Source organism: Ailuropoda melanoleuca, chromosome 16 (assembly GCF_002007445.2).
Source record: "Ailuropoda melanoleuca isolate Jingjing chromosome 16, ASM200744v2, whole genome shotgun sequence".
Classification (NCBI taxonomy): domain Eukaryota; kingdom Metazoa; phylum Chordata; class Mammalia; order Carnivora; family Ursidae; genus Ailuropoda; species Ailuropoda melanoleuca.
Genome location: NC_048233.1, coordinates 64090643 through 64102680, shown reverse-complemented (window position 1 = coordinate 64102680; position 12038 = coordinate 64090643). Strand labels below are relative to the sequence as shown.

Genomic DNA, 12038 nt, shown 5'->3' with positions numbered 1-12038 from the left:
CACATTGCTGGTTGATTTCAAAACTATTAAGAGAAAAGGAGATTTAAAACATCTCTGCCCCTCTTCTTATTCATTGGTCTTAGCTTCCTCCTCATCTGATCCTGAGTATGGAGACGTTTCCCAGGGTTTGTCCTCCAGCTCTATACCATCCCCAGACACTCGAATTTTCTCTGGGAATTTATTTCTAACCTGTATCTACAACATTTTCAAAACCCATAGTGTTTAATTTAACCTCTCTCCTCAGATCTAGGCTTGAATTCCCACAACTTTCCTAAACTCAGACCTCAGTATGCCAACAGCATCCCCTCGATGTCCTAACAGCACACCCCCGATATCTCAAAAGCACCCACTCAATATACTGTAACACATCCTTGATATCCCAAAAGCACCCCCTCAATGTCCCAACAGCACCACCTAGATATCCCACAACACCCCCTTAATATCCCAACACTGCCCTTTGATATCTGAACAGCGGCTCTTAATATCTCATCACCTTAAACTCAACATGGCTGAAACTGAATAAATTACCTTCTCCCTTCTAAAAAATGCTTCTCCTCTCCAACCCCCTTCCTATTTTCATTACTAGCACACTAGTCTCTGAATTATATGGGTTCCTAAATTTTAAGTCACCTTTCCTTCTTCATTCCCTCTCTCCTTTAGCCCTTCTACCATATGGATCCATGGGACATTCAGTGACCACTTATTAAGCCCTCAGCAGGTCCCCCAGGAGTGTACTAAGCCCTTCACATGCAATAATTATCTTGCTTCATCCTCCAAGTAGCTCTCTAAGCTCAGTGTTCTTTATAGTCCCATTTTGCAGGTGAGGAAAATGAAGGTCAGAGAGGGTTATTTATTTATTTATTTATTTATTTATTGTCCCAGAGCTCCATAGCCAGAAAGTGGAAGAGCAGAGGCATAAATCCAGGTCTGTCCTATTGCAAAGGCTCTCCTCTCAACTGCTCTGCTGTGGTGTCTTCCAACCACGTGCCTCACACAGGGCCTGGCAGAGACATTAGCAAAGGTCAGCCCTTCGCCCTCACAAGAATGGAGCCAGGCAGTAGCTGGGGCTGGACAGTCAAAGGTGAATGAGATGTGGTACCCACTTTCAGAGAGCTCACGAGGGACAGAGAGTGAAAACAACTCATCTGTGCATGTCGTAAGGGCAGTGGAAGTGTATGGAACTAAGGGAGATGGGGTCAGGGATGGCTTCAGAGGACCGAGGGACATGAAGAATGGATCCTCCTGTGTGGCTGAAGCACAAGGGAGGAAGGAGAGAAAAAGGGGCTGTGTGGCTGCAACAGGCGGTATGGGACCAGGTTGTGAAGGGACCTGAACTTTTTTAAGCACCTGTGCTGAAGGGCTTGGAAGGCCTACTTTAAGAAGTTCAGATTTTATTCTGTGGACAATGGAGAGCCACCAAATATTTTTTGAATGGAGTAGATGTGAGATCAGAATCATGTTTTACAATGACCCCAGTAACAGTATGGACAGTACATGAATGGCAGAGCGACTGAGGTTGAGTCATTTGGGAAGGACCCACGAAGTCCAAGAAGAGAAAACGATAAAATGGAGAGAAGGAAACACGTGTGAGTTATTACAGAAGGGAACGCAGAGGACCAAGTGGCCATGAAGGCAACAAGGAGTGATGGAGGGACGGCAGCTTTGCAGGCAGGTGGAGTCAAGCCTCTGTGTCATCCCCAGATGATCCAGACTCTCATTCCAAAATGCTCTATGCATGTCCTGTCTCATGTGATCTTTCTCTCCTGCCCCATGCTCTCCAACTTTCCACTGTTCCCCATCAACCACCATCGGCGAAGTCCCCACAGCCTCAATCTCTCCTCCTGACGCTCCATTCAGTTCTTGCTCTAAGTAAAGCCAGCTCCCCTTTCCTACCCCTTCCCAAAGTGCCACAAGGCCTGGAAGTGAGGAGGTCCCAGGACTGATTAATCACTCAGCATCGAAGATGGATTGGGAACAGGGGAAATGATGGAGAGGAAGAGACAATGAACTGGGTTTACATCTCCAGTGACTTATGGGGGGATAGATCTGGGGGTCTAGAGGGGACTGCAGCAAGGGGGAGGCAGCTTCAGAAGCTCTGGGATTTTGAGAGAGTAGAAGAAATGGTTTGGACATGGCAGTGAAGCCTGAGGAGGACAGAAGCCCTGCCAACCTTACGGTATTTGTCTCATCAGTTTGCAGATTGTCAGTGTGCACTGTTGCACCCTTGCTCAAACTCCCCCCCACACAACGTCAGCCTCAGCTGCCAACCTCGCCTCATTCTGTCCCAAGAGAGCAGACAAAATCACAGAAAATGTCCTCGGGTGTCCATGACCAAAGACCCCTGACCAGCACCCACACCCCAGGTCTTTGCTTTCCCTCCCAGTGCAAAGGATGGGCTGTTGCTGCTCCTTACGGAGTCTGACCATTTTCACATGAGCCACTTCATCCCCTTAAGGACTTCACTCCAAGACAGTTCTTGTCTCTCTTCTTCACTGTCTATTTCTCCCTATTACAGTAACACATTAATATTCAACCATACCCCAATATCTCCCATGTTTCTCTCCAGCAAGTGCACCCAATCTTCTCCTCTATGCTGTCACTACTTCCCCACCCCTGTCCTCTCCTCAATCCACTCTAGCCAGGCGTTTCCACCACCTCTTCCCGGAAACCCCTCCTTGCCAAGGTCACCAACCATCGCTAATTTTACCATTTCCAGTTAACCTCTGTCCTTATAGCATGTTGCTTCTCAAGAATAGAAGTTGACACCATAGCTCATTTCCTTCCAGGTCATTCCTTTCTTTGCTTATTTCTGAACCCTCCTCCCTCCTGGGCTTCCTCCAATCTCCCCGGCTGCTCCTTCTTGCGCCCTTTGCTGGCTCTAGCTCTTTCCTCCTGTGGATTCTCCAGCTATAGTCATGGCTAACCTGGTTCATCTCGCCTGCTCCCTTAGCTCTGTCCATCACCTGTGTTGATGACTCCAGGGTTCTAGCTCCTGAGCTCTGTGTGGATGTCTGATAGACATCTCAACCCTAATGTGTCCAAACCAAACTCTCAATTCCATCTCCCCTCTCTTGCTCCAGCTCCAATAAACTCCTTTCTCTCCTGCCTCTCAACAAATGACAACACAAGCAGCATTCAAGCAAACATGTAGGAGTTAGGCTTGATTCCTCTGACCCTTACCTCTGCTTACCACACACAGAAGCCATTATCTTGCCCCATCAGTTCTGTTACCTGAAGATCCCAAATCCATCCACTTCCTTGGTCTCTACCTCTAACACCTTCGCCTCTCTCCTGGGCACCTGCCATGGTTTGCACTCCTGTCCCTTACAATTCATTCTCTAGATGGAGAGGGAGAAAGAGCTGAGGATGGAACTGTGGGGAACTCACATAAAGAGGATGCAGCAAAACCGATGGAGCAAGTAGCTGACCTGACCAGACACGGGGACAGAGCCCACAGTGGGGAAGGAGAAAGAGGCACAGAAGAGACTCTGGGTTAAAAAAGTCATTTCAAAGCCGAGATTGCACAGGGCGGCCGTCATTTCTAGGCAAAAGTGTGTCTGTGAGGACGTGCCGGCCAAGAAGTGACTCTGCATCAGCATGGAAGCCAATCTCAACCCGGATGAAGGCAAGAGATGTGCATGAGAGGAAAACCATGAGCCAAGAGTCAAATCCTTAAGGAGTGTGGACACCAGCCAGGAAATCAATGAGGGATGATGACCTCCCAGGCCCGGATGCTCAGCAGGCTGCCAGATCTAAAATGTCTACCACATGGTTTCTCACGGCCATCACCGCCCCCCACCTCGCTTTCTTTATAGGCTTTGTTTGGGTCCCCAACACCTGGGTCACCACAGAGCCTCCTCACTAGTCCTGTTCCTCTCATCCTGGACACTGCTGACAGGTTAACCTCCCTAAATATTGGGTGGTTCTAATGACACTACTCCCCCGCACAGAAATCCTCAGTAGCTCCCCACAGCCCATCATATTATGCACGATCTCCTTCTCCCGCCACCCAAGACCCCAGTCTCTCAAGCAATACACCTTTCTGAGCTCATCAGCTCTTCCTCACGTTTCTGCTCTTCAGGCAACTCGGAGCCCTTGTTTTTCGAGTATGCCTGGCACTTCTCACCTCCCTTCCTTTGCTCATGTTGTTCCCTCTTTCTGGAATACACACCCTTCTTCTCCTCCTGCTGAAATCTTAGCATGTAACACAGTTGAAAACACACATTTGAGGTCAGATAGATGCCAATTCATATCCTGGTGACCCAAGTACCAGTTCTCTGATGTTGAGCCAGTGAGTTCACTTTCCTGAGCCTGTGTTTCCACATCTGGAATTTGGAGCTGCAGAAAGTTGCCCCAGTGAGAGGAGGAAGTGAGGAAAGTGATGTAAGGCAGCAAGCATAGGGCCTGCCGCACAGAAGGTAACTGTTGTTTTTCCTACCCTTTCTCTGTTCATTCTTTCTGGGTGACCCTTCAGAGCAGACTGTCCCTCCCCTGAGCCCTGGATCGCTCTGCCTCCTCACTCCGCTTTCCCGCAGTCTGCTTCTTTATATCTGCATTAACTCCTTCTCCGCTCCTTAAAGACAGTGACCAGGTCTTGCCCGTTTCTGTATGTCCGCCAGCACCGAGCACAGTTCATGCAGGACTCCGTAAATGCTTCTTGAATCAAATTATCTTTAATTCCCCAGCAGACAATATCATCTCAGCCATAGTGGTTTTTCTAGCTTTTCACTAGACTATACTGAGGAGATAAGAGTGGGAAGGACTTGGGGCAAAGCAATATTGTTATCATCATCCTGACATCCAAAACATATCCCTTACCCCAACCCTATAGCTTCAAACAACACAGAAAATAGCTGACTGATTTAAGAACCTTCTAGAACACAAATACGTTTAGCTCTGGGTCCATTAACGTGAGTTTGGGGCATCACTTTAATTTGCAGGAAACATTTAATGGCATTAAAAATAATGAATGGAAAGACTATCCCCTTACGGTCAGCTTGCAGGAGGACAACATGATGCAGGGTCAAGGCCATCCTTTGGGAGTCAATGGTGCTCAGGATCTTGGCTGCTGCAGTCCCCAGCAAAGGCTTCCCGTTGTACAGGGTGTAGTAAGTCAGCTCCGCTGGGTCCTTGGGTCCCGGCACCCGCTGCATCTTTACCATCTTTCAGAAAAAGAGAGGCCATGTTTACAGGGCATCCTGCACCAGCCCTGCAATCACCTGGGCGACTGCAGGCTCTCTCCCGCTTGCCGGAGCATTCCGTGGCTAATAGGACCCACAACGTATACTTTAGACATCAACCTTTGTGTACCTCCCTATCACCAGCATCTCAGGAAGCCCTGCTATCGCTGGAGGGGGAGACAGGGAGGAGAAAAAGGTTTTGAAAAAACGAACATCTGGAAAGAACAGCTTGAGACTGGAGAAGAAAACGCTGAAATGGTGATGTCTTCCAGCCTCCAGAGAACTCTGGCCTCATTTGGAAATAGGCCTGCACATTAATTCAGGGCATGTTAGGTTATTCTCAAACAAGATTTCTAATTTCAAACTCCTGCAATTGCCAGAGAGGGGAAAAAAAAAGAACTTATATGTCTGTAATTCAAAAGATCTCTGATAAAGGCAGGACGTGGAGACTCAAAGTTCTTTTTCTAAAATAACCTTTGTTGCTTTTTCTCCCTGTACAAGTGATACACATTGACTACAGAAAATTTGAAAGCACAGAAAAGCATCAGGAAATGAAATAAAAATAATTTGTAATCCCTTCACCCCAAGCTAATTATATTATTTTGGAGCATTTGCCTCTATGTTTTTTCCACACAAACTTTTCATTTATTATTTTACAGAATTAGTTATCATATTCTCTACATAGAATCACACATTGCTATTTTTACTTGCATCCTTAAATGACCTTAAATGTAACAAAAGCATAAATGTTTACTTCTACACAGCATTCCAATGCACACCTCATAAACTTATTTAGCAAATCACTTTGCGTCAAGCACTTGAATTGTTACTCATTTTTCAGTATTGTAGCTAATTGATCATCACTATAAATACATAAAACATAAATTTTTATATCGACATAATGCTCTACCATATGCATGCCTCATAAACTCAACTAACACTTCATTTTTGAATGGTTAGTTTGTTATCAAGTTTTCACTACTCTAATTAACAACTGATCCACATTATAGTATCGTATTTTCCAAAGTGTATATTACAGACTACGAGCTTCAGAGGATATTAAAAGATACTACAGAAATGTTCATAGCAATATTGGTCACAATAGCAAAAAACCCTGAAAATTCAAAAGTTACGAACAGTGGAATGGATTAATAAGTTATGGTATGGTTGCAAAATGAAATATTATAGATTAGTATAAATAAACTATGGCCGTTTGTATCAACACGGGTGAATACAAAAGCCTGATAATAAGCAAAAGAAACAAATCACAGAATATAAAATTCAAACACAGGCAAAACCAAATGGTGTAGTGTTTAGGGATATACACGTGGATGGTAAAATATACATGGGAAATCCAGGCATGAATTAAAACAAAATTCAGAAGTACACTCAACTCTGATAGAAAGGAAGGAGTATGTATAATCTGAGAAGACACATAAGAGGCTTCTGGGATAAGGTTAGGGGAATTTTCTTGTGCTTTGGGTCGTGGCTTCCTTTTATTAGTGTTCTTTGAAGTCTACATGACTTTATCGTCCTGTGTATGTCTGCTATACATAACAATTACAAACAGATATTACTACAACTCAATAAAAAATGGGTTTAAAAAAATCTGACCAGACACTTCAGAAAGGAAGGTATCTATATAGGACAAAATGCTCAATGGGGAAATTAAAAGTAAAACCACAGGACACCACTATCACCCAGCAGAATGACTGAAATAAGGGCCAACAATACCAAGTGTTGATGAATGTGAGGAGTAATTGGAACTCTACATCTGGTTGGTGGCAGGTAAAATGGTAAACTTTGGGAAAAGGTCTAGCAGTTTCTCACGGAGCTAACATACACCAACTCTAGGAACCAGCAATTCCATTCCTACACACTCAAGAGAAATGAAAATATATGGCCATAGAAAGGCTTGAAGAAGAATGTGCATAGCAGCTTTGTTTATAATAGCTGAAAACTGGAAAAGGTCTGGGGTTCTCTCAACAGAAAAATGGGTAAGCAAACTAGCATATTCATACAAGGGAACATTATTCAGCAATAAAAAGGAATAAACTCCCGAATAACACAACATGATGAACCTAAAAAAACATTACACTGAGTCAAAAAAGCTTTATACAAAAGAGAATATACTTATGTATATGAAGTTCTAGAGCAGTCCAGACTGATCTATGGTATGGAAATGAATATGTTACCGAATATAAAATAGTAACACAGTACACCGTTAATTATAGAACCTAGATGGTGAGTTTATTGGTGTTTGCTACATAATTTTTTCACTTTTGCGTGAGTTTAAAAATGTTCATAATCAAATGTTGGAGAAATATAGGTATTACTAAAAATAAGATTCTTATTGGCCCTTAAATTTACGGACCAGTGTGCTGAACAAAATTAAGGAATTTCTTTACTTCAGATCTTTCTAGAGTCCTTGGTATGCCAATAGGCCTTGGGAATCTTCAAGAAGGGGCTACAGGATGAAGCCTTGCCCAAAATGATGTGGCCACAGAGCCCCTTTGCCCCAGGGCACCTTCTAGGACCATTTTTCTGGACACTCTCTGAGAAACACTGTTCCACTCTCTTTGTGTTCACCTCTATGTCCTCAAAATGAATTTCCAAGAGTAAATTTGTGACTATCGAGGGGGTTCTTGTCTAAATTACTCACCTCCCCTCCACAGAGGTCATACCCATTTACTGTGTTTGAATGTGCCCTTTTCACTGTATCCTCACCAACACTGGAGAGCACCATTATAAATCTTTGGTAAGTGAAAATGATAACTTGTGGTGGTTAAAATTTGCATTACGTTGATGGCAAATGGAGTTAAACATTTAAAAAAATGTTTACTGGTCATATGTATTTCTTCTTCAGACTCGGTTTTTCCGATGTGTTCACTAGAGAAATATCGTTACATTCTAGACATACACATTTCCATACTCATGAAAGTGGCTCATCTTTTAAAACTATCTGAGCCCAGAAAAAAGGCCTCTGGGTGGAAGGATGATGTAAGCTATGTAGAGCGAATTTTACTCGGGAAATTCGGGCATGTCATTCCTGTCCCTCCTGGGAGAGGAGGTAAGGACAGTGTTGGCACAATGAGGTGGAAGGCGAATGGGCATTCAAATATTTAATAACTTCACTCAATTTCAATTTCATAGCAAATTCTTCTTACCAAGATTTCTCCAAGGGTGATGTGAGAAGGTGACCTACAGCTTCTATAAACTAGGGATTTGCAGAAATAAATCCCTACTTACTTCACTCAGACTTTCCAGGCAGCTATGGGCCAAGCACATCGAGTACTCGGAAGAAATGAGGAAAGACTACCTCGCTGGGCTCTTTGTTTCAACATGTAGAATGTGTTAGGTTTCTTAGGTTTACAAATAACTCCAGGATTATAGGGTCGTTGTTTCTCCCCCTTCAGCTGAGGCAAATCCCATTTCACTGTCTGAGTCCCAACCATTTCCTTTCTGTTATTTGGAGACGCGTGAATTATAGGGCTCACATGGACCCCACAGAGGGTAAATCATAACCTGGCATGAGAACTTAACCCTGGCTTTACCTGGTCCCAGGCTGTCACAGACCACAAAGCAACACCTAACAGGACAAGGGGCCAAATTCACCAACTGTGAATGGAGGACCGTGAGTCTCCCTCAGGGGCATGATGCTTGACTCAGGCAGGGAAGGCTGTTCCAGAAAACTGGTTGTTTGTACTTTCAAAATTGCCTGGGGACAGGATCTGCAGACAGACTGGAGTAATGTCTGTAATTTCTTTTAAAACGCTTCCTCTTAGACACGGTGATATCAGACATGTGTGTTTGGGTTAAGTTACACCCTCCATGTGGCAATTGGATCACGGGTTCACACCCCAGGGGCAGTCTGCTAGATTCCAATTAGGAAGCCCACACTTTGGAGGCAGCCACCAGCCCTGCTTCTGTACTTTGATACCTAGCTCCACAGAGCTTTGTTAATTAGCATAACAAACATTAGCCAGCCGTTCTCAGTTTCAGTGAAATTAGTGGTATTCAAGGTATGTGGGTCGGCTAGAATATGCTGGAGATGCTCCCACTCTGGCTTGAACTGAATGAAGGATCTAAAGAACCTTGGAGCCTCTACCTTGGGCTGGCCATGGCGTCCGTCGGGCTCCCTTTGAAGCAGACTCTGAGACGAGCACTTGGAGATTTTCTGGGAGGTGCAAGGAACTGACTGCCGGGAGGTGATCCGGGGGTGGAAGGGAATTAGCGAGAGGTACTTTATTAATCTAGTTACCACAGTGGGTAGCTAAAGCTTACCTCTACGGGAAAGCTCTGGCAATTACTGAACACATACATTGCGGAATTCCCCTAGCCAGGGAGCAAGAGGGCTGTCATGTTCACACCCCCATCGCTCATGAATTCCCAGGCACTTCCAGCCAGCTACTTCCAGCCAGCCACGGCATGGACCAAGTGGGTTCTGGCATCTCAAAAGCAGCCCTTCAATAAAGATACAGCAGTGGCTGTTGGAACTCCACTGGCATTCGATAGAAATGGGAAGGGATTTGGACAGTGCACCAGTAATGTCTGCTACAGCTCCCTCGCCTAAGTCCCTGTGTGGTCCCCTGTCCATTATGAACGTGGAAGACTCTGTCTGTTGAAACTGACTAATTAAGGATCACAGAATCCTGCCCCTGGAAAATTGATCGGTGCGTCTGCCATCCACAGTAGTGGTGGCAAGAGGCCCGAAGTCCCCGAGCTCTGGGACTCCATCCAGTCTCCAGAACAGGTTGGGAGTAGTCAGTCTGTGCTTGCTTACTAATAACTTTTGTTTAATAAATATGTGCACGTGTACAGAATTTGTTCTGAAACTTTACAGTCTAGGAGGGAGACAGGAAGGGGAGTAGCTCACTCTTACCCTCCTCCATGATTTTGATGGTCGTTGACCATGAACCCCCAAAGCCTAAGAGCCGTGTTGATGAAATGCTCCTCTGCACAGAGCACAGTTTCCTTAATTTCATGACATTCGGCACATTTATTAGAAGACCCCAGTGCCTCGGCACACACCCACCTGCACGGTGTAGCTTCCCAGGGTGGTGGCCCGTTTAAACCGCCGGCCTTGTTGCTGGGACATCATGAAGAGCTGGGCCAGGCGCTGCTCCATGACCCGGGCGAAGCTCTGGTTGTGCAGGCCCACCAACGAATTGTCGACGCCCTGTAGCACTGTGGAGGCAGAAGGCAGGGCTCTGCTCAGAGGACAGACTCCCTGCTGACTCAGAGAACACAACGCCCCTCCCAGCCCTGCACCAGGCACAAAGGGCCGTGGGCCCTATCTCATGTTAGGGCTTGGCAGTCCTTACCTCATTTCACCCTCACAATAGCCCCAGGGGGTAGGAATCACTGTCCTCATGTTATAGATGCTGAAAGGTTATGTGACTTGCCCAAGGTCATGCAGCTAGTAACTGGCACTGTCAGGGTTCGAACCCATGCTTATGTAACTCCCAAACCTAGGCTCTCCTCCAGAAGCTGTGACATGCCTAATGCTGTTGTATTTAATCCCAACCTTATTTAAGATGTTCTGTGTTGTTAGAGACCATGTGGGAATACAGCATAGCTGCAGGTATGACTCATTGGATCCTTCGCTGGTTCCCACTCGGAAGGCCTGGCTCAGGGCTACCCTTAGTGCATTTTCCCCTCTCAGCAGCTTTGCTAAGGAATTGGAGCTGCCTCCTGCAACTCAGCTCCTAACGCCTAGACAAGCCAGTGTCCTGTTCAGTGTCCTCATCTCTCCCTCCTCTATGGGGTCCTTTTGGGACCCACCTCTAAAGTGGCCCACAGCCTCTCAGGTACTCCCCTATACGAGACGGACAGTGTAATAGAAAGAGTGGGCTGGGGGTGCCTGGGTGGCACAGCGGTTGGGCGTCTGCCTTCGGCTCAGGGCGTGATCCCGGGGTTGTGGGGTCGAGCCCTGCATCGGGCTCCTCTGCTATGAGCCTGCTTCTTCCTCTCCCACTCCCCCTGCTTGTGTTCCCTCTCTCGCTGGCTGTCTCTATCTCTGTCAAATAAAAACTTAAAAAAAAAAAAAAAGAAAGTCTACATCACAGCAAATCTATTCCTCATGGGCTATAAGGTTGAAATGAGACAAGACATACGAAGCAGCTTAGCACAATGCCTGGTGCATAGAAGGTAAATGAAATTCCTCTTTCCAGCCCCTGCTCCACAGCTGTGTTTCTTCTATACCCTGGGCTATTTGGGTAGGTAAGGCACTAATGATGGACCTCCAGGCAATGGCTAGTGCATGCACGGAGGAGACCGCCATGAACACCACGGCTATCTTAGGACTGAAAGGTCACTTACTAGGGGAGCAACTTCCTTTTGCTGTCTGCCCCCAAAGCCCAGTCCTTCCTCCAAATCCCTTGAGGAACACACATCACCCCAAACACGCAAACACTGCCGCTAAACACAGTCAGCCCTGAAATACAAAAATGCTTAAAAACAAAACAAAACAAAACAACTCCTCTTTTTAAAGAGACAAAAACTTACAATCGGCTATGGAGGTAATACAAGATTTTTCTTTTTTTTTTTTTTTTTTAAAGATCTTTTTATTTATTTGACAGAGGGGCAGCCAGAGAGAGAGGGAACACAAGCAGGGGGAGTGGGAGAGGAAGACGCAGGCTCCCAGCGGAGGAGCCTGATGTGGGGCTCGATCCCATAACGCCGGGATCATGCCCTGAGCTGAAGGCAGACGCTTAAGGACTGAGCCACCCAGGCGCCCCAGGATTTTTCTTTTTTTAAAATTTTTTAAGTTATTTATTTATTTGACAGAGAGAGAGAGAACACAAGTAGGGGGAGCAGCAGGCAGAGGGAGAAGGAGAAGCAGACTCCCCGCCGAGC

General features: G+C 45.8%; 1 protein-coding gene across 1 annotated transcript in view; it reads right to left on the bottom strand.

Annotated features, from left to right (window-relative positions):
- Window positions 1-12038, bottom strand: part of KIAA1549L (KIAA1549 like) — a 266547-nt gene that overhangs the window by 89435 nt on the left and 165074 nt on the right. Inside the window, exons 9-10 of the mRNA XM_034645358.1 lie at window positions 10216-10367; window positions 4991-5162 (exon numbers count right to left, since the gene is read on the bottom strand). Coding sequence (XP_034501249.1) covers window positions 4991-5162; window positions 10216-10367 — 324 coding nt within the window. The remainder of the gene's footprint in view (window positions 1-4990; window positions 5163-10215; window positions 10368-12038) is intronic.